At 36.2% G+C, this 19,382-nt stretch overlaps 1 protein-coding gene across 24 annotated transcripts; it reads left to right on the top strand.

The window, feature by feature from the left end:
- Positions 1-1,209: 1,209 nt before the first annotated feature.
- LOC145807386 (homeobox-DDT domain protein RLT1-like) lies at positions 1,210-19,351 on the top strand. 24 transcript variants are annotated; one of them, XM_082905437.1, is made up of 9 exons: positions 1,210-1,445; positions 1,564-1,601; positions 2,950-3,058; positions 4,389-4,439; positions 4,586-4,666; positions 4,955-5,197; positions 18,759-18,845; positions 18,944-19,099; positions 19,215-19,351. In XM_082905437.1, exons 4-9 carry the CDS (start codon positions 4,434-4,436, stop codon positions 19,323-19,325), a joined length of 684 nt encoding a protein of 227 aa, XP_082761563.1. In that variant the 5' UTR covers positions 1,210-1,445; positions 1,564-1,601; positions 2,950-3,058; positions 4,389-4,433; the 3' UTR covers positions 19,326-19,351. The 24 variants fall into 24 exon arrangements, with proteins under 24 accessions (XP_082761563.1, XP_082761557.1, XP_082761565.1 ...); XM_082905431.1 differs by having other exon boundaries at positions 1,555-1,601; XM_082905439.1 differs by having other exon boundaries at positions 1,537-1,601.
- Positions 19,352-19,382: the final 31 nt, after the last annotated feature.

Genomic DNA, 19,382 nt, shown 5'->3' with positions numbered 1-19,382 from the left:
CTAAAATAGCCTATTTTGTCTTTTATGGCTAAAATAGCCAAAAAAACCCCAAACTCTTCTTGCCAAACGAACCCTATATAAAATTATAAGATAGTAAAATAAACACTCATTTTGATATTAAAAATAATAGTTAAATTAGAAAGAGAATTAGTAATATAAAACTAAAACTGATTCTAATTATTTAATTTTATTTATACTTAATATTTATTTGGAAAATAAAAATACGTAAAAATAGAACTACTCAAAATTTATTTAAAAAATTAAATATAAATATGTCGTGATTGGATTAAAAAGAAAATATATAAATTAATTATGTAGAGTATTGGATTTTTCTTTAATATTCTTTTTAAATTATTCATACATATTATATAGGTATATAAAATGTGGGGATTTTTTTTAGGGTCCATGATATTAAGATTTTATAACATAAAAGATATCTAACATTTTCATAATATCTAAGGTCCCTCAACATCGATTCAGAGAATTTTCTCTAGACTTCCCAGAAAAATTCTCTCCAGAGAAATTTCTCTGGACTTCCCACTCTCTAGAGAAATTTTCTCTAGAGAAATCTGAGAATTGGATAGAGCTTGGATTGAAAAAAATAAAGTGAATTTCTTTGGAACCACTCCTTCAAAACCCACCACCACCACCACAATCACCCTCACTACAATAAAATTGAGTTTTTAGGACTTCACATCAACGACATATAGTAAATGCAAGCCGTGATTTCTCACTTTTACGATTTTCTTTTTTTTGCATGTCATAAATAATTTTATAACCACGGCATGTTTATTGCGTATGCCGTGAATACTAATAATTATGATTTTTTTACGATTTACAATAATAACTGTAAATAATAAAACTTCTTATAACATGCAAATGACATGCCATTAATATATAAACTATACACGTCACACATATGTCAGTCATTAAACATATTTCATTCAAAAATGTCTAAGACCCCATTTTTTCCCACCCCCTCTCTCTCATTAGTTAGATATATATATATTTTTTTTATTTCTCTTGTCCTCCAATCACTACCTGTCACATGTGTGTGAGGTGGTGAGAGTAGTGATTGGAGGGGTTTCTATCACTCCTCTATTTCATGTTTCACGACACACCATTTATGTCGTGAATTGTATGATCCAAAAATATTAGGCGCCAAAATAAAATAGGATTTGGCGCCAATGACTAAAAAATCAAGCGGCAGGAATTTTTTTTTAATATCAAAATACACACTGTTTGGCTTCTAATTGGGTTCTAAAAGCAACACAGAAAGCTGTAAATCGGATAATAGAAGAGAGGAAGAAAAGAGAGGGTTCGAAAGGGAGACTGGTTCAGCGGCGCAAGATTTCAATCTGGAACGGTGCGCTCCCTCTGGCAGTGAGACTGGTTCTGTGACGACAACGATCGACGGTTCGAAGGGGAAGGGTTTCGTTCTTGAGGTATGTTCAGAGTCCCCCTTCCCTCTCTCTCTCTCTCTCTCTCTCGCTCCATTTTATTCGGTTAGTTTCTTTGCTTACATAGCGAGAATAGTTACAAGAGGAAGTGAAGAATTTGTAGGTCGACTCCCTGCCTTCCGTCGCCGTCTTCCATCTCTGGTATACTCGGTCTGTCTCAGATCAATCTCTCTCTGTCTCTCTCAGATCAATCTCTCTTTGTCTCTCTCAAATGTCCTTGGTCTCTTTGTTTTTTGTCTGGGGAGGTTACACAATTTTTACCACGACTAATTGATATGTTTGAAATAAGCTAATAGAAATTAGTGCGAGAGATCTGAGATATGGAATGTTTAACAAATCAGTGTTGTATATGGAGCTGTTGGAGCTTGTGGTGTCACCCTCCAATATGATTGTTGTTTATCCTAGAGAAGGATTTAGGGCCATCTGTATAATCAAACTTTCCTTGTAGGTTTCATAGAGCCAAAACCTGTTGGAGTCTCTGAATCGTATGCTATTATTGGGATGTATACACAAATTTTGTTGCTTAAATCAATATAGATAAGTTGGTTAATCTTTGGAGATTGAAGATGACTAGTATAGAGAAAAAGCATGCTAATATGCTTAAAGAACTTGTTCTGGGTGGTGATAAAATTGAGCATATGGTTTTTGCTTAAATGCCACAGAAACAAAGATTTGCATTATATAGTCAGCAACCATTTTCCTAACTTTGAATTTTTTGTGCATGGCACTTCTCAATGGATCTTCAGAAAGAAAACAATTTGCATATTTAGTTTAGGCCTAACCTTGTGAGTGTTTATGAGACTATCAGAATTTGTAGCATTTGCCATATAAAATACCAACTAAAATTGCAGAATGCAAGTACTTCAAGTTTGGAATTTGAATTAAAAGGACCAAATATCCATCATCTACATATTAAAAAAATTATCTGCAAAGGTAATACTAAAATGGTTCAATTTCCAGCACATAACATAAATATAGATTAAAAAAAAAAAAATACAGCAAAGGTGTAAAATACAATTGAACTATTGCTTCCAATGATCATAACTAGAAACATGTTCAATTTCCATCTTCTGCCACCATATTAGTACAATAAACTCTTCTCCCCTGCTACTAGTGACTAGATTAGAAACCAAGACATAACTACATTATGATTAGTCCTCATATTACACCTGGAAAACTATGTTAGTTGCTGTGATAGTTATATGTACACATATACTCTCATTAGTTGGTTATACTCATTAGCTGTGATAGATATATCAAATCTGATATTTCTGAATATAACAAAGTCACATGCATATAAACACTACCATAATGTTTCAATTTGCAATTCTAGTAATTGAAAAAATGCAATAATATATAAATCCTTGTTGTTAGTATTAAATCCTTGCTTGCAATTTTTAAAATATGCTTTGGTGTTCAACCTATTAGCTTCTTGGTTGCTGCCATATTGCTAATATTAATGTAGAACTTGATACCGTCCAATTGCTAGGTACTCATTAGTTAGCCATGTTGTGTCTGCTTTTGGAGTGTGTGAATGGAGCGGAATAAGAGAATTTTTGGGATTATAGATTCATGGACCTTTCCATGCCTACTTTCAGGTGTTCCTTTTTGAAGCCCTCCAAATCTTTTAATCTTCTTGAGCCTTGAAAGGCCATTGTCCTTTGTGTGCATTAATCCTTGAACTTCTTCTTGTTCTGTTGTGGAAGTCTTTTATTCATCATGACTAAAAGAAGAGAAACAAAACATCAATAGAATCTGTTGGAGTTTGAAGACTTTGAGCACAAAAATGTTATTGATTCTCAATATCACCAAGAATTTCATGTATTAGTTTAGCACAATATATAAGGAAAATCTCAATTGTGGAATTTTTATTTCAAGTAAAATGTCATCTCTCTTGGGTATGGTTTGGGTTGTGGGCAGCTACTTACTTATTAATGGTTGAATTAGTAAAAAAAAAAAATTATTTGTTAAACATGTTAAAGAAATATTATTGCAAATTTACATTAGTAAAATATCAACAATTAGTATTTTTTTGTTTTAAAAATTGGTTAAGTTAGTTTGAATGATTAGCTAAAATAAAGAGTGTGGTTGGAGAACACATTAGCTAAAGCAATTAGATAAGAGTGTACTATTTTTGTACTTTAGCTAGCAAAAAATGAAGAGCATGGTTGGAGTTGCTCTTAGGGCATGGGGAATATTCTATCAACCAGTTCTTTGCAGAATGCAGAGGTTTCCTTCACAAACCCTCGCACACTCACTTCCTAATTATGGTTCACTCTTAGTAATTTATCATGTTGGATAACCTTAATGCAAGAATTCAAGTGACAAGTAGCTGGGTTTCAACTTTAGCAAAGGCCTCTTAGCTTACTGGCTATCTGTGAGATCTTGTTGAGTTTGAAACAGTTAACTGAGTCCATACCTTGCCCAGTGCTTCTTATTTATACAACTCTGGTTACTTGTCTTGAATATCTTCCTTTGCATATTACGTGATTGATGATTGAGTCATGCTTTTAGAATATTTAACTTTTGGACTAGCTTGTAATTAACATGGTATCAGAGCAAACCAATTATGGTCTTGAATTTAAACAACTATTGGATAGTATTATACATGTGTTTGGGCCACTCATGGAGGGGATTCTGGCCACATTTGCGGGGGGGTGTTGATGATCTCAGAATGTAAATTACATTTTGGGTGTTGGTTAATGCCTACTGCTGTGAATTTTGGGTGTTGGTTCCTTTATTGTGTTGCTGTTTGGCTGTTGCTGCTGTTAGTTAGGAGTGGGCTGCTGTTGCTGTGTGTGCTGCTGTGAATTTTGGGCCTGTTGCTATGTTGCTTTTGTAATATGTTGCTTTGTTTTCATATATAGCAAGATTTTTATAAAAGGATATTTCACAAAATTTTTAAAACAAATTAATTACAACTAGTAGGAGCCAAGCAAAGGAACAAATGGCAAGAAACATTCTCATAGAGAAATGCAGGTAAACTTGCACATTTCTCATGCTTGTACTTTTGCTTGCTTCCTTTTCTATTCAAGCTTTTGTCATTTTTGCATATGGATCCCATCATCTATATATTAAATTTGAGTAAACAAATACTTTTTACTATTGTATTACAAATTTTTTAGGGTAAGGAAAACAGTGCAAGTGGTGAACATAGGGTGCACAGAGGTGGTGAACATAGGATGCACTCACAAGAAAATATTTGGGTAAATTTTGTATGGCATTATTACTTACCTAAATTTTTGTTATGTTTGTACTTTTGTTTGCTTGCTTCTACTCAAGAGTTTTTTTGTCAATTTTGCATATGGATCCCACATCATCTACTAAATTTTGGAGTAAACAAATATAACTTAATATTGTATTACAATTTTTTTAGGGTGACGAAAACAGCAAAGGCAGTAAAAATGAAGACATTTGGATAAATTTTCTATGGCATTATTAAAATTTTGTCTTCAATTCATTTGCTTATTATATGTTTGTTTTCATGATAGTAGCATGATGAGAATGAAATTGGAAATGGTGGATCTAACTTGGACAATACCAAATGCAAATTGTTGAATTGGGATGGGACAAAGATGGTGGTTGTGGAAGGCACAATTGCATCAACAGATTTTAAACAATTGGTACATCACGTGCCTCTTGGCCCTGGGTGTTGGAAAGTGTGGGTTAAGCATGTCAAAGTCAATGCACTATTGTTTCGTTCTAATCATGAGATGTTTGTGCTTGAGGATGCTATTGTAAGCACTGTTGCTTGGCCAAACCATTTCATCAGCTTTGACTTTGAGTAGAAATTCTAATATCTATGGATAGTTTTTTATATGACTTTGATAGTTTTGGATAGTTTAGAAACTCTAACATGGTGGATAGTTTGGGATTTTGTTTAAAAACTTGTATATGATATAGTTTTTGGATGGTTTAGAATTTTTTGGACAACTAGAAATTAAGGATAGGTTTTTTTGGGTGGTTTTGAATTAAGGTTAGTTTTTGGATGTTTGGAATGTATAGAAGATTGTTGAATGTTTATAACTCATATATGGATATAGTTTCTTTTTGATGGTTGAAACATATGAAGCACGGGCACTCCAAAATTGGTGCCGTGGCAATGTCCGACACGCGGACACGCCGGGGACATGTACGGGACACGCCAGATGACGTGTTCCTTTAATTTAATGTTTTTTTTTGGAAGGGGACACGGCGGGGACATGTGTGTCCATATTAGGACACGGTATGGGACACGACGGGGCTCTTTTTTGAATTTGTTATATTTATTTGGGGTCGAAGTGTAATATTTAAAAAGTAAAAACTGAGAATGAAGAAATAGTCAACCTGCGAAGACCTTCTGAGTCGAAGCCCTCTCTCTCTCAGTCGATCGAAGCTCTTCCTCTCTCAGTCGATCGAAGCTCTTCCTCTCTCAGTCGAAGCCCTCTGAAGTTGATTGAAGCTCTTTTTCTCAGTCGAAACCCTGCGAAGTAGATCGAAGCCCTCCGAAGTCGATCGAAGACCTCCGATCAAGTTGTTTCAGTCTCTTTTTATTTTTTTTATATGTTTATATATATATATATATATGTAAGAATTATTTTGATTTTTATTTCTTTATACGTTTATATATAAATTTATATATATGTAAGAGTTGTTTATATATCTAAAACTAAAACTGTAGTTAAAAAAAAAAAATAATTATAGGTTATATCTATATATACAGTATGTAAACTCTTTTTTTTTTTTTTAATCCTTCTAATGTTAATGTTAATGTTAATTAATAGGAAAAATGTTTAGTTCAAATTCTGCCAATAACACACAATCTGCCTTTGATGCTAAAAATGATAAGCCACTGTGGAAATATTAAATAGTGAGATAGCTAGAATGCTTTATTCAGTAGGCTCTCTTGCGTCTCTCTCTTCGTTCGAAAACCGCGTTTGACACGTGGCCTTACTCTTGCGTCGATTGGCCGACAAAAGCAGACCTCCTCGATTACTGATTGCCTCGGCTCTCTTTTTTTCTTTGTCTTTTTCTTTTCTGCCTTCTTCTGAATCAGTATCTTCTGTCTTCTACTTAATCACTCACTTCTCATTCTCTTTCATCTCTTTCTTCTTCATCACTCTCTTCTCCTTTTTCTTCCTCATCGAGAGACAGAATAGAGAGACTGAGTGAAGTAGAAAGGTTGCCAAAACTAGTCTGTTCTCTGCTATTTCTTTGTGACTCTTTTTCTTTCTTTTACATCTCTCACCTCTAACATATGGCCTCCTCATCTCGTCCCCGTACTTTGTTTCTGGACCTGAACGATCCCATAAGTTATGTTGGATTGAGTACCCCTGTTCTTACTTTTGCTCCTCTTAACTTTCCTATGCTATCAATCGAGCAAATAACGGCAGCTCAATTTGACATTGAGGCTAACCATTATACGTTGAAGTCTTGCATGGAGACAATGACTGCGGTCTCCAAGTTGTTTCATCGGCTACAGAATAGGGCAAGTGAGGTACAACAGTTGAACTCCCAACTCTCTCTACTCCAATGCATGTACAAAGATGTGCGAGCAGAGATTTGCGCGCTAAAGGCGGAAAACAAAGAGTTGAAACGAAAGGCCACCGTCATGGCCTGATTTAGAGCACCTTCGTATTTTGCTTTTGACGACCAATAGGGAGTCAACCCTCTCGATGGTCCTGTAAGCACTGAGGCAAGGCCTTCAAGGGTCAACGGCAAAAAAAAGAAGAGTTTGGCGGAAGAGCCGAGTTAGTGAAGTCGGCATGTAGTCGTCATCGGAAACAAAACAAGAGATCTCTCTTTTTTTCTTTTTTTTTTTCTTTTGTTTTCTGGGCTGCTTGTTTTTCTTTTTTTTTTTTTTTTTTTTTTTGTATTTTTGGATTTTTTGTTGTTTTTTTTTTTGGTCTCGTAATCGGGGATGTCCTTCCCTAACTTCAATAAAATCAGTTTCTTTTTTGCTCATCAATGGCGTGACTGACATATCACTTTGAATGTAATATGAATCTAATATAAACGTACACTGATTGGTATGAATACCCTAACTGGTATGAATATAATATGAATCTACATAACACATAAAAATATATAAAATAAATAAAATAAAATTCGCCGTGTCCCCCGCTGTGTCCGTGTCCCCATTTTTTGAAAATTGCCGTGTCCGTGTCCGTGTCCGTGCTTCATAGGTTGAAACAATATTTTGGTTGTTGATTGATGTTTTGTGAAACTTGTTTGTAATGTTTGTTAGATTGTACAAAACAAGTCAAATAGAAATTGCTGAATTAAAAAAAAAAGAAAATACTACATATTTCAAGGTAGGCATAATAGGTCTTTGTATTATATATTTTACGACAAGCAATAAGAGTTGTGAATTGCCCAGGAACTAACAGCCTGCAAAAGTAGTTGTAGAAAAATAAAACATAGCGCACAAGATTCGCTGTTAAAGGGTTTTTAACGGCATGCAAAAGTAGTTGTAGAAAAATTAAACATGACGCACAAAATCCGCTGTGAAAGGGTTTTTAACGGTGTACTACGGCATGTTGTTTAAGTGAATGACTTTCCATGACTAGTCATAACACGGCTTTACTTTGTACGTTGTAGAATCGTTTTCATGACGTGCATTTGGTGCTGTAAAAATCTTTTTTTGTTGTAGTGTCGTCTTCATCTCTCATCTGGCTTAGATTGAAAAAGATGAAGTGAATTTCTCTAGAACCCACCACCACCACCCTTATCTTCATCTCTCTCCTTTAGCTTTCTAGAGAAATTCTCTTGATTTCAGAGAAAATTATGAAATTGAGGTCGATTCAAAAGTGAACCCCACATAAAAATTAATTACTTGCCCCCAATTATTAAAATTGGATAGAGTTTAGATTGAAAAATTATGAAGTGAATTTCTCTAGAACCCACCACCACCACCACCACCACCACCACCACCCCCTTCATCTTCATCTCTCTCTTCTAGCTTTCTAGAGAAATTTTCTTGATTTCAGAGAAAATTATGAAATTGAGGTCGATTCAAAAGTGAACCCCACACAAAAATTAATTACTTGCCCCCAATTATTAAAATTGGATAGAGTTTAGATTGAAAAATTATGAAGTGAATTTCTTTAGAACCCATCACCACCACCACCATCACCCCCCTCATCTTCATCTCTCTCCTCTAACTTTTTAGAGAAATTCTCTTAATTTCAGAGAAAATTATGAAATTGAGGATGATTCAAAAGTGAACCCCACACAAAAATTAATTACTTGCCCCCAATTATTAAAATTGTGTAGAGCTTAGATTGAAAAATTATGAATTGAATTTCTTTGAAACTCACTCCTTCAAAACCCACCACCACCACCACCACCACCACCACCCTCTTCATCTCTCTCGTTTGGCTTTTCAAAGAAATTCTCTGGATTTTAGAGGTCGATTTTGTAGCATAAAGGAAACCTAAATCAGCAACAACACCACCTAATTTATGAATCCAAAAGATGAATATGAATATACATATACTCTGTCCGTCCCAAAATATTGGTCCTTTTTGGGGAATCCAACTTTTTTTGGTAGTACACTTATTACATTTAAAAAAAGTTGGTTTTCCAAAATTACCCTTTTGATAGTACATTTTTTGGGAATATCAATGTCATAATTGTACTTTTTAAATTGTTTATTAATTTAAAAGAAGGGCAAAATAGGAAATTTATATTATTTTTGTACTTGATTTATAAAGAGGGATGTAAGAAATAGATGTATTATTGATAGATATTTGTTATGTTTACAATGATTTCTATATATAGGAGAGGGTGAGTGTGTAGTAGGTGGAGAGTAGGTGAAGTGGGTGGAGTAGGTGTAGTGGTAGGTTTTGGTACATTTTAACAGCCCCCCGCAAACTCAAGGGGGATAGGAACTAACCAACTTGAGTTTGGAGAGACTAACAAAACAAGAAAATAGACGAATACATAAAATAAAAAAAGGATAGGAGACACTGTATGGTCGTGTCAGACCGTTGTAGAAGACTGTATGGGTATGGCAGATCGATGTAGAAGACAGTTTATGGGGTCATGTCGGACCGTTGTAGCAGACAATGTTGTGACAGTGACAGTTTACGGAGTCTTGCTGGACCCTTGTAGAAACTAACCGGAATCAATGTCGGGACAGTTTACAGAGTCTTGTCGGACCCATAAAGGAGCTAATCGGAATCAATGTCGGGACAGTTTACAGAGTCTTGTCGGACCCATGAAGGAGCTAACCGGAATTAATGTCGGGACAGTTTACAGAGTCTTGTTGGACCCATGAAGGAGCTAACCGGAATCAATGTCGGGACAGTTTACAGAGTCTTGTCGGACCTTTGGAAAAGCTAACCGGAATCAATGTCGGGACAGTTTACAGAGTCTTGTCGGACCCTTGGAAAAGCTAACCGGAATCAAATGTAGCTTCGAGCGTCTGTCTCATCTCCCATGAACCGCAGAAACGCCATATAAACAGGAGCCATCCCAAGCTGAAAAGCTTCAAAAAATGGAGACAGAAATACTGACCAAAACAATTGAAGACCTGGTGTATAGGAGGGTTCATTGAATTGGTACAAACAGGGCATGCGAGAAGCGCCTTGACGCTCGTGGTGGGATGAAACGCAGAAGATACAACATTGTTGTGAGGCTTCGAAGAAGGAAACTGAGAGTGATGAAGATGAGGAAACAAAGAAAGAAGAGTTTCTGGTATGTGTTTGTGGTATGTGTTGAAAAACTCCAGCGGGCAGCGAAGGCAAGGTTGCCGGCCGGTTGCCCGCCGGAAAGAAAGGAGTATAGGCCTAAATCTTATTGCTCTGATACCGTGTAAGAAATAGATGTATTATTGATAAATATTTGTTATGTTTACAATGATTCCTATATATAGGAGAGGGTGAGTGTGTAGTAGGTGAGGAGTAGGTGGAGAGTAGGTGAAGTGGGTGGAGTAGGTGTAGTGGTAGGTTTTGGTACATTTTAACAAGGGACTAATATTTTGGGACAATGAAAAATGGAATAAGGGACTAATATTTTGGGACAGAGGGAGTATATATTATCACCATGAACCTGGTAATGATGATATCTATACAAATCACTCAAATCATCAACACACAGATTATACATATATATATACATATGAAATATGAAGTTCAAATTATTAATAAAAGAAGAGAGGACGAATACTAGAGCCATCCGTACACGGTTAAGATCGGAGAGAGTACGAATACCATCGGTATGCCATAGTCAAATTCAAAGACTTTCAAACAAAAGATAACAAAATTCACCAACTTCTTTAGCCTCAATTAAGGCATATTTTTAGTACCAAAAATCCAGATTGGAGCTCAACTAAGTCATATATATATTTGATCTCAGGAGGTTCTTGGTAAGGTATCTGTAGAAATTTAATGTATAAAGAGAAATAGAGAATTGTATTATTGATTTATATATATTATTGTGTATATTACAAATGGTGGGTGGCTCATTATATAGGAGAGGGTGAGTGTAGTAGGTGAGGAGTAGGTGAGGAGTAGGTGGTGGTAGGTGATGGTAAATTGGTGGTAGGTGATGGTAAATTTTAACAGCCCCCCGCAAACTCAAGGAGGATAGAAACTAACCAACTTGAGTTTGGAGAGAGTAACAAAACAAGAAAATACATAAAAATAAAAGAGGATAAGAGACACTGTATGGTCGTGTCAGACCATTGGTGAAGACATTGGATGGTGGTGTCATAACGTTGTAGAGGACACTGTATGGGGGTGTCATAACCATGTAGAAGACAGTTTATGGGGTCATGTCGGACCGTTATAGCAGACACTGTGTGGTCGTGTCAGACCGATGTAGAAGACAGTTTATGGGGTCATGTCGGACCGATGTAGAAGACAGGTTACGGGGTCATGTCGGACCGTTGTAACAGACACTGTTGTGACAGTTGTTGTGACAGTTTACGGAGTCTTGCTGGACCCTTGTAGAAACTAACCGGAATCAATGTCGGGATAGTTTACAGAGTCTTGTCGGACCCATAAAGGAGCTAACCGGAATCAATGTCAGGACAGTTTACAGAGTTTTGTCGGACCCCTAAAAAGTCGCACCCTCAAAAGGTGTGCCTAATTTTTCAAAAGGCGTGCCATCAAAAGGCGAGCCCAAGTTATAAAAAGATGTGCCGGACATGATGGCGAGGCACGTGAGTGCCTTGGCTGGCGCGCTCGTTTGTCGTCTGGTGTCAAGTGGCGCGCGATACGCGTGGCTGCCTCGGCTATTTAACCAAGACGGAGGCTGAGGCAGAGGCAGAAAACCCGCTAAAAAACTCTGAAAAAACTCTTCGTGTTGCTGAGAGAGATAGTTCCTTTTGCTGAGAGAGTGGCTCTAAGAGCTGCAAATCTTGAAACACTCTGTAATACTCGGTTGCCCAGAAAATGGCCTCTTCGTCCCGTAGTCTGCTCACTCTCTTTCCAGATCTCAACGAGTCAACAAGAGAGAGAACTGGTGCGGTGGCCAGTGAACCTCAACCAAACACCTCTGTGTTTGCTCCGTTGAACTTTCCGATGCGGTCGGTGCAGCAAAAAATGGCGGTGCAAACTGATATTGAAGCCAATCAATATACTCTGAAGTCATGTGTGTAAACTATGACTGCGGTCACAAACTTGTCGCACCGGCTGCAGAGCAGGACAAATGAGGTGCAACAGTTAAACTCCCAGCTGGCTCTGCTCCAACGCATGTATAAGGATGCGCGAGCAGAGATAAGTGTGCTAAAGGCAGAAAACAAGGAGCTGAAGCGGAAGGCCACCGTGATGTTCCGATTTGGAGGTCCACCATATGCTGTAGTGGAGGAGCAGGGAGGAGGCAACATGCTTGGTGGTCTAGGAAACACGGAGGCAACACCGTCAAGGGCCGTCCAAGACGGAGGCAAGAAAAAGAGACCGGCTGCAGAGTAGAGAAGAAAAAATCCCACTGTGGGTGTGATTGTTTTGTTATTTTTTCATTTTATTTTTATTTTTATTTTTATTTTTATTTTTTGGTTTTTTTTTTTTTTGATGTAAAATGGGGATCGGGGTGAGCCCCGACATGAATAAAATGAGTTTGTGGAATGATGAATGTTTTTTTTTTTTTTTTTGTTTTGAAAAGTAAGGGAATCGAATAATAAAAAAGTATGGAGATAGTGATGAAAGGATAAGCATGGTGATGATGAATATATAATAATGAATAAAAAATAGAGCACCAATTAAGTTTTATAATAAAAAATAAAATTTGGGCGGTGGGACAAAAAGATGGTTTAGGAAAAAGAAAAGAAGGGAGGTGGTGGAATGATGGACCAAAAAGTAGAATAAAAGAAAGTGCACATGGGTTGGTTCCAGAGTTAAATGTGTTTGGTCGGGTCCTACAAAAAAAAATATTTTTGGATGGATTATTTGAGAAAGAGATATTATTGTAGAGAGATATTTGAAAGAGATTAAAAGTGAGTGAGAGAAAATAAATAAAAATATTGAAGTTGAAATCAAACGGAAGAGAGAGGGGACAAGCCCACATGGGTGTCTGGGGAATGAAAATTCAAAGGTGAGTGGAGTTGATTTTTTTATTTTTTTTATGACTTTTATTTATTTATTTATTTATTTATTTATTTATTTTTTTTTTTTGTGATAAAATAAAATAAAGAAAAGTAAAATGGGTTTTATATATATATATATATACTGAGAGAGTGGGGAACAAGGGGAATAATGAATATGATGAAAGTGGGTCTAGTGGAGAGAAAGGGACTAGAGAGACAGACAGAGAACTCAAGGTCGTGGGCTATGTATCGAAACCAAGTCGATAAGGAAACCATCGTAGGTTGGAGGAGTGGATCTTCAAGGCGGATCTCGCAGCAATCCTCACTGAGTTAGTCCAAAACCAACCCAGTACCCTCCTGGAATACCACAAGGGGCCTCTTCTTTCCGGCAAAATCCCAATCAATCTCATCTGGTACGGCAATTGCAAGCCTTCCCAGAGAGCTATAGTATCTGATCTGGTACGGCAAGCGAACTGGACAAAGTCCTTTGAAAGCATCTTGGAAAGCATTTTTCCAATGGTCAATCGAAAAGTTGCCTTGTTGCTGGTCTCCCAAGGCAGGTCGGCATATCCTTCCAATGGTTTTAGTGATATTCAAATCCTCAACTGGAGATTGCATATGAGGGGTCAAGGTCTGCCACCAAATTGACTCAACTATCCTAGAGAAAATCCAGGATTCAACTCTCTCTAGTGAAGTTGTTAATGTTCTTGTCTCTTGCCAATCATCAATGAACTGCAAAAAATCATGTTTGCTTGTCTGTCTATTTCCAGATTGAGCTTTCCATTTTAGTGAAGGAGACTTCCCTTCACTCTTCTTTTCTCCTTCGTTTGACACACAAATCCTTGAAATTGAAGGAGGCTGATCTCGACAAAGAAGAGAGACCTGTGGTACTTGGTCTGCGTCCACCATATGAAGGAAGGTGAGGGTGGCAGAGATGTTGCAATTCTTGTGAAGATTACACCGGAACGATCCCGGATGATTCGTCGGCGAGCACATACAGGTCCTCTTCGGGAGATTTGACAACGGATTGTTGTTCTGCTTCCGAACGACCTGGTCTCGAGGCGAGGCCGCCATCGAACGGCTAGGAGACTTGGATGGAAGAAGGGTAGCTGCCGAAGCTGCCGTTGCCGACTTGGACGACGCCGATGGAGGTGGTGATTTTACAGAGTGAGGTTGCAGAGACCAAGGTGAAAGGCGAGGAGGTATGTGTTGGAGGTTTCAATTGGCACGGTTGGGGTCCGGCGGGCGGTGAAGGCAAGGTTGCCGCTCGCCGGAAGGTGAAGATCACCAAGAGCTAACCTATAGCTCTGATACCATGTAGAAATTTAATGTATAAAGAGAAATAGAGAATTGTATTATTGATTTATATATGTTATTGTGTATATTACAAATGGTGGGTGGCTCATTATATAGGAGAGGGTGAGTGTAGTAGGTGAGGAGTAGGTGGTGGTAGGTGATGGTAAATTGGTGGTAGGTGATGGTAAATTTTAACAGTATCTCAAACTCATCTCCTCCCACCATAACAACAGAAATATCACCACCACCATCACCATTGCTGAGGTCGATCCGCATCTTGATCTGCCCGAGCCTCTCAATGGCCAAGCCAAGAGTGAGCTTGTGGCACTTCCTCTGGTACTTAAAGCTGTCAGAATTTCTGTCAAAGGCAGTGCTAGGGTTTTGAGAGAGAAGATGAAGAAGAGAGAGGGAGAGAGAGAGAGGAAGGAGATCGGTGACATAAGAGTGAGAGAAGCATGACATCGACAGGTGGTGGTCGGCAGCGACTGCAAATCGGGCAGCAACGGTAGAGAGAGAGAGAGAGAGAGAGAGAGAGAGAGAGGAATGAAGTTTGATTTCAAAGAATCAAATTTTTATGTGATATATGGGTGTTGAGGTCAAGAGACTTTAGACTTCACAAAATAATATTGTGGACCTTTTCCATTACTAAAAATGAGACAAGGACTTTAGACTAATTTTTCATAAAATAAATGAAGGTGGAGGTGCAAATTTTATATTGCCGGTTGGTATAGTTTTTTGTTTTTTTTTTTTAATGACTTGCATTTAACAATGATTAAACCTTTCATTTTTTATATAGTAGGGTATAGAAGTGACCAATTGAGGAACCATATGTGAAGCATATCATTGCACTAAAAACATCAATTGGGCAGGATAACCATCTCTCAAATATTTAGTAACCTAAAATTAGCCCTAATTTAAATATCTTTGAGGACAATTTCAATCTAATTCACTGTGTTTGGTTTGAGTTTTTTGAGTTAAGTTTTTTGAAAACTGAGTTTTTTGGTTTTTGTGTTTCTTTGTTTTTAGTGAAGATTTTTAAAATTTTAAATATTTTTTTTTACTTTTTTAAATGCACCTCACTTAGATGTATCTAAAAAGTAAAAAATTTGTGAAAAAATAATTTTAAAAATTAATAAATACATAAAAATACAAAAAATGTACTGAATTCTCGTATTTTTTTTTGTATTTTTGGTATTTAGTGAATATTTAAAAGGTTTTTTTCAATTTTTTTTTACTTTTTAGGTATATTTATGTTAGATATGTCCAAAATTAAAAAAATTGCTCAAAATATTAAAAAAATTCAATAAAAACAAAAAAACACGGAAAATAAGAAAGTAGAATTTTCTGAAAAGTGTTTTTGAAAACTGGTAACCAAGCACAATAATTAGTGTCTTTTACGACAATTCCACAAATCTCAAAACCCGTAGGAGCATGATGAACTCCAACAAACCATGATAACTTCGGAGAAACCCTAGCAACATATTGATCCATTGTTCCTAACATTCTCCTTCTTTGTATCTAATTATTTTCAAACAACCATAGTTTAAAGCCTAAGAAAATTTTTGACCTTTTTGAAGGCTACTTTAGCCTTTACACACAAAATTCAGGGAGCTAAATGCTATTAAATTAAACTACAAAGTAAAGCATTACATAGATCTAATTAGAGAGGTTGTTACTCGAAACAAAAAAACAAACAAACAAACAAACAAACACAAGAAAAGCACTTCCAAAATGCGAGCCCTAGAATTGTATGGAATTCAATCAAGATGGTAATCAAATTTAAAAATAATTTAAAAAAAAAAACGAGAACATAACATAAAAACAGAAACTTGAACATTTATAATGGAGAGAAAAGTGATGAAGCAGGTGGCAATGGAAGAGAGGTTTTTTAGATCGAAGAGTTGGACAGACCTGAGTGGCGTATGGATTGTGTGATCACCGTCAGAAATCGCCGGAAGCGGAGGTGTAACCACAGCGAATCGCTGCCGTAAGTGGTGGAGGTTCGATGAAGAAGAAGAAATCAAAGAGGTTTCGATTGGAGATGATGATGATGATGATCGAACTGTGATCTCACATGTGCTGTTGCTGACTGTGATAGAGAATGAACGAAACTGAACTTGTTATTGGATGTGCGGGTTTTTATTTTGAGTGTGTACTTTGGGGACCCATGACCCTAAATGATTGTGATTGGTTATGTGTATTTTTTATTTTGATTTTGATTTTGATTTTTTTTATCTCTGACATGTATATGTGGGGTTTGTGGGGGTGGGGTGTTTTCATTTCTGTTGTTATTAATGCTTGGAATAACAATGTGTGAGACCTAAATTTTGATTATTTTGGAACCAGGTTGAAAGTTTATTTTTTATTTTTTTAAAAGAATGTGTAAAAAAAATAAAGATGATATGACTTAAAAAAATTAAAAAGTTAGCGTTTAACCATATTGCCAAAATAGGCCAACCCATAAATGTGATGGGTATCATATAATTGAATGTATAATTAATTAAAAATTGACACTTGTTAGATCATATCATTAAATTGAATTGTGATAGATTTTTAAAGATTTCAAATATTTTTCATAAAATTATACTAAGCTTTGTCTTCTTCTTGTAAATTAGTGGTGGTGGTCGAGTCGGAACGGATCCTTTTCATATCATGTTATTTTGGATTTGTATCATAATTATTTTAGAATTTGGCTCGTTTTTAGTTGATAGTTAAATTGGATCAAACAATAGTCATTCCATTATCTTAATATTAATTTAAACTTGTTTATTATTTTGTATTGTTGTATCGTGACATTTTTAGTCTGTATTTGACTTGCATTTTGTTAACATGTCATGTCAAAATTTTCAACATTAGTTAAAAATATCAAATGTATGAAACAATTAAAACTATTCACTATTAGTTAACACTACAGGAAATTAGGGATTTAACGTTGTTTAATTAATGACGTTTTAGTAAACGTCACTTTTTCTAATAATTAACGGCGTTTTTTAAACGTTGCATCTGTTATTAATTAAAACGGTACCGTTTTGTGAATCAAGATGTTTGAAAATGGCCCCCAAATCCTATCTCTCTTCACACCCTCTTTTGTCTCTCCAAACCTTTATTTTGAAAACCTTATTTTGAGCACAGCCGTCACTCTGGCTCACTCTCTTTCTTTTGCTCTCTCTTTCTCTCAGAGGATCGATTGTTCTTTTGTCACTTACTCAATGATTCTTCTTCGATTCTTCTTCAGTTCGGTGATTCTTCTTCGATTTTGAGCACAACTCCATGATTTATCTCCGTGGATTTGGAACTATTCGTCTTCTTTGATCAGAGGTTAGTTGTTCTGTTGGATCAATGTTTTGCTTAGTGAATACTTTTGTTTAGGGCTCTATATAGGTCTTAAGCCCTTAGGGCTCTTGATTCTTCTTCACTCTCTTACTCCATGATTCTTCTTCGATTCTTTATCTGGTTGGTGATTCATCTCGGGATTGCGATTTCGAAGTTTGATTTTGAGCACACCTCTGTGATTTATCTCCGTCGATTTGGAACTTTTTGTCTTCTTCGATCAGAGGTTAGTTGTTTTGTTTGTGATTTATACAATATGATTTGGATCAGTGTTTTGAAAAATTGGTCTTAGTGATTTCATCTCTATTTCAGTAATTGTTTTTTGGTGATGTGTTGCTCTGCACTATGAGATCTAGATTGTGCTTTCAGTAATTGGTCTCATTGATTTCATCTGTTTAAATTGTGTTCGATTTGTCATCAATGTGGTTATGGAGAACAACCAACTATTGATGGACTACATCACAACTGCTATTTGGTTTTCTAATTCTTTCAGAAGCAGTGTCATGATATTAATTGGATGTTGTGCCTTGTCTTTTGTTTTTCTTTCTTGGAACTGTTATGTGGGTTGAATGTTTAGATAGGTTAAAATCTGCAAGATCATAAGATTTGTATGTAATTCATCTCATGGTGATGATGGCAAATTGAACAGTTAATTCACTTCTTTCATAAATTTTAGCAATTTATTCATTTTATAGCAATCATGCAACAAAAAATGCATATAATAATATTGTTAAATACAAATTTATAACAAAATTGAATTGATTTTTATGCTTGCTAAGCAATATCCGATGAGAAGTATTGGATACATAACACATACCCTTATCCAAGTGTCAAGTGTCCACCACAAGTATTTTAAAGAGTCCACGTAACAGAATGCCAAGTATCTTGTCAATAGTGGCTTCATCAAGCTTGAATGAAAGGATAACCAAATTTTTCTTTGTTACTGCAAAATAATTCTTTTATTGTAAAAAAAAATTAACATGTGATTATAATGAAAGTCCTTATTGTTAAATAAGTGGAAGGCATACATATGAACATTTTTCAACAAGTTGAACGTAATGAACTACAATTTTTTCAAGCAACATATGGACTAGATCTAATGGTGATGCTTATGGAGGAATTGTGATCATTCTAATGTTGTTTACCTGTGAATTGATTTTTAGGTCTGGAGATTTTTAATAAATTTTGCTGACGTTTTGGTGCTTTGGCCATTTATGCTGGATGAATTTGTTCAAGCTTTTCATGATTATGTAAGCTCTTGAGATCCTTGTGTTTAATTTTGCCTTTAGACTATTTGCTTTATCCTTACTCTCATCTTATTGTTTTAGCTGCTCCCTATTATTTTCAGGATCCAAGGTTGTTAGGGGAGATTCATGTAGCTCTTCTAAGGTCCATAATTAAAGATATTGAGGATGTAGCAAGGACACCCTCTTCGATTGGGCTGGGAGTGAATCAAAATACTGCTGCCAATCCTGGAGTTGGCCATCCACAGATTGTTGAAGGGGTAAGCTTTGTTCTGTGGTTGGTTTTTGTTGCTGCTTCTATCTTGTTGTCAATTGTGGCTTGATTTTGTGTTTATTCATTCTGAAATACTTTTTATTCCTTTGTTTTACTTTCAGGCGTATGCTTGGGGCTTTGATATACGCAGCTGGCAGCGCCACTTAAATCCATTGACCTGGCCGAGATATTGCGTCAATTTGCTCTATCTGCTGGATTTGGGCCAAAATTGAAGAAAAGGAGTATTGAACAAGCATATCTGCAATGAGGCAGCTACTCTTGATCAAGAA

The sequence above is a fragment of the Camellia sinensis genome, chromosome 14 (assembly GCF_055761805.1).
Source record: "Camellia sinensis isolate YWXY chromosome 14, ASM5576180v1, whole genome shotgun sequence".
Classification (NCBI taxonomy): Eukaryota; Viridiplantae; Streptophyta; class Magnoliopsida; order Ericales; family Theaceae; genus Camellia; species Camellia sinensis.
The sequence above is the reverse complement of the archived record's forward strand: the minus strand, read 5'-3'. Positions and strand labels throughout refer to the sequence as shown.

Bases quoted from the DNA above. Each gene is read 5' to 3' on its own strand.
- LOC145807386 (XM_082905444.1), top strand. The intron at 5,198-18,758 runs GTAAGCACTGTT...ATTGATTTTTAG, and splicing joins TTGTGCTTGAGGATGCTATT to GTCTGGAGATTTTTAATAAA. The intron at 19,100-19,214 runs GTAAGCTTTGTT...TTTTACTTTCAG, and splicing joins ATCCACAGATTGTTGAAGGG to GCGTATGCTTGGGGCTTTGA.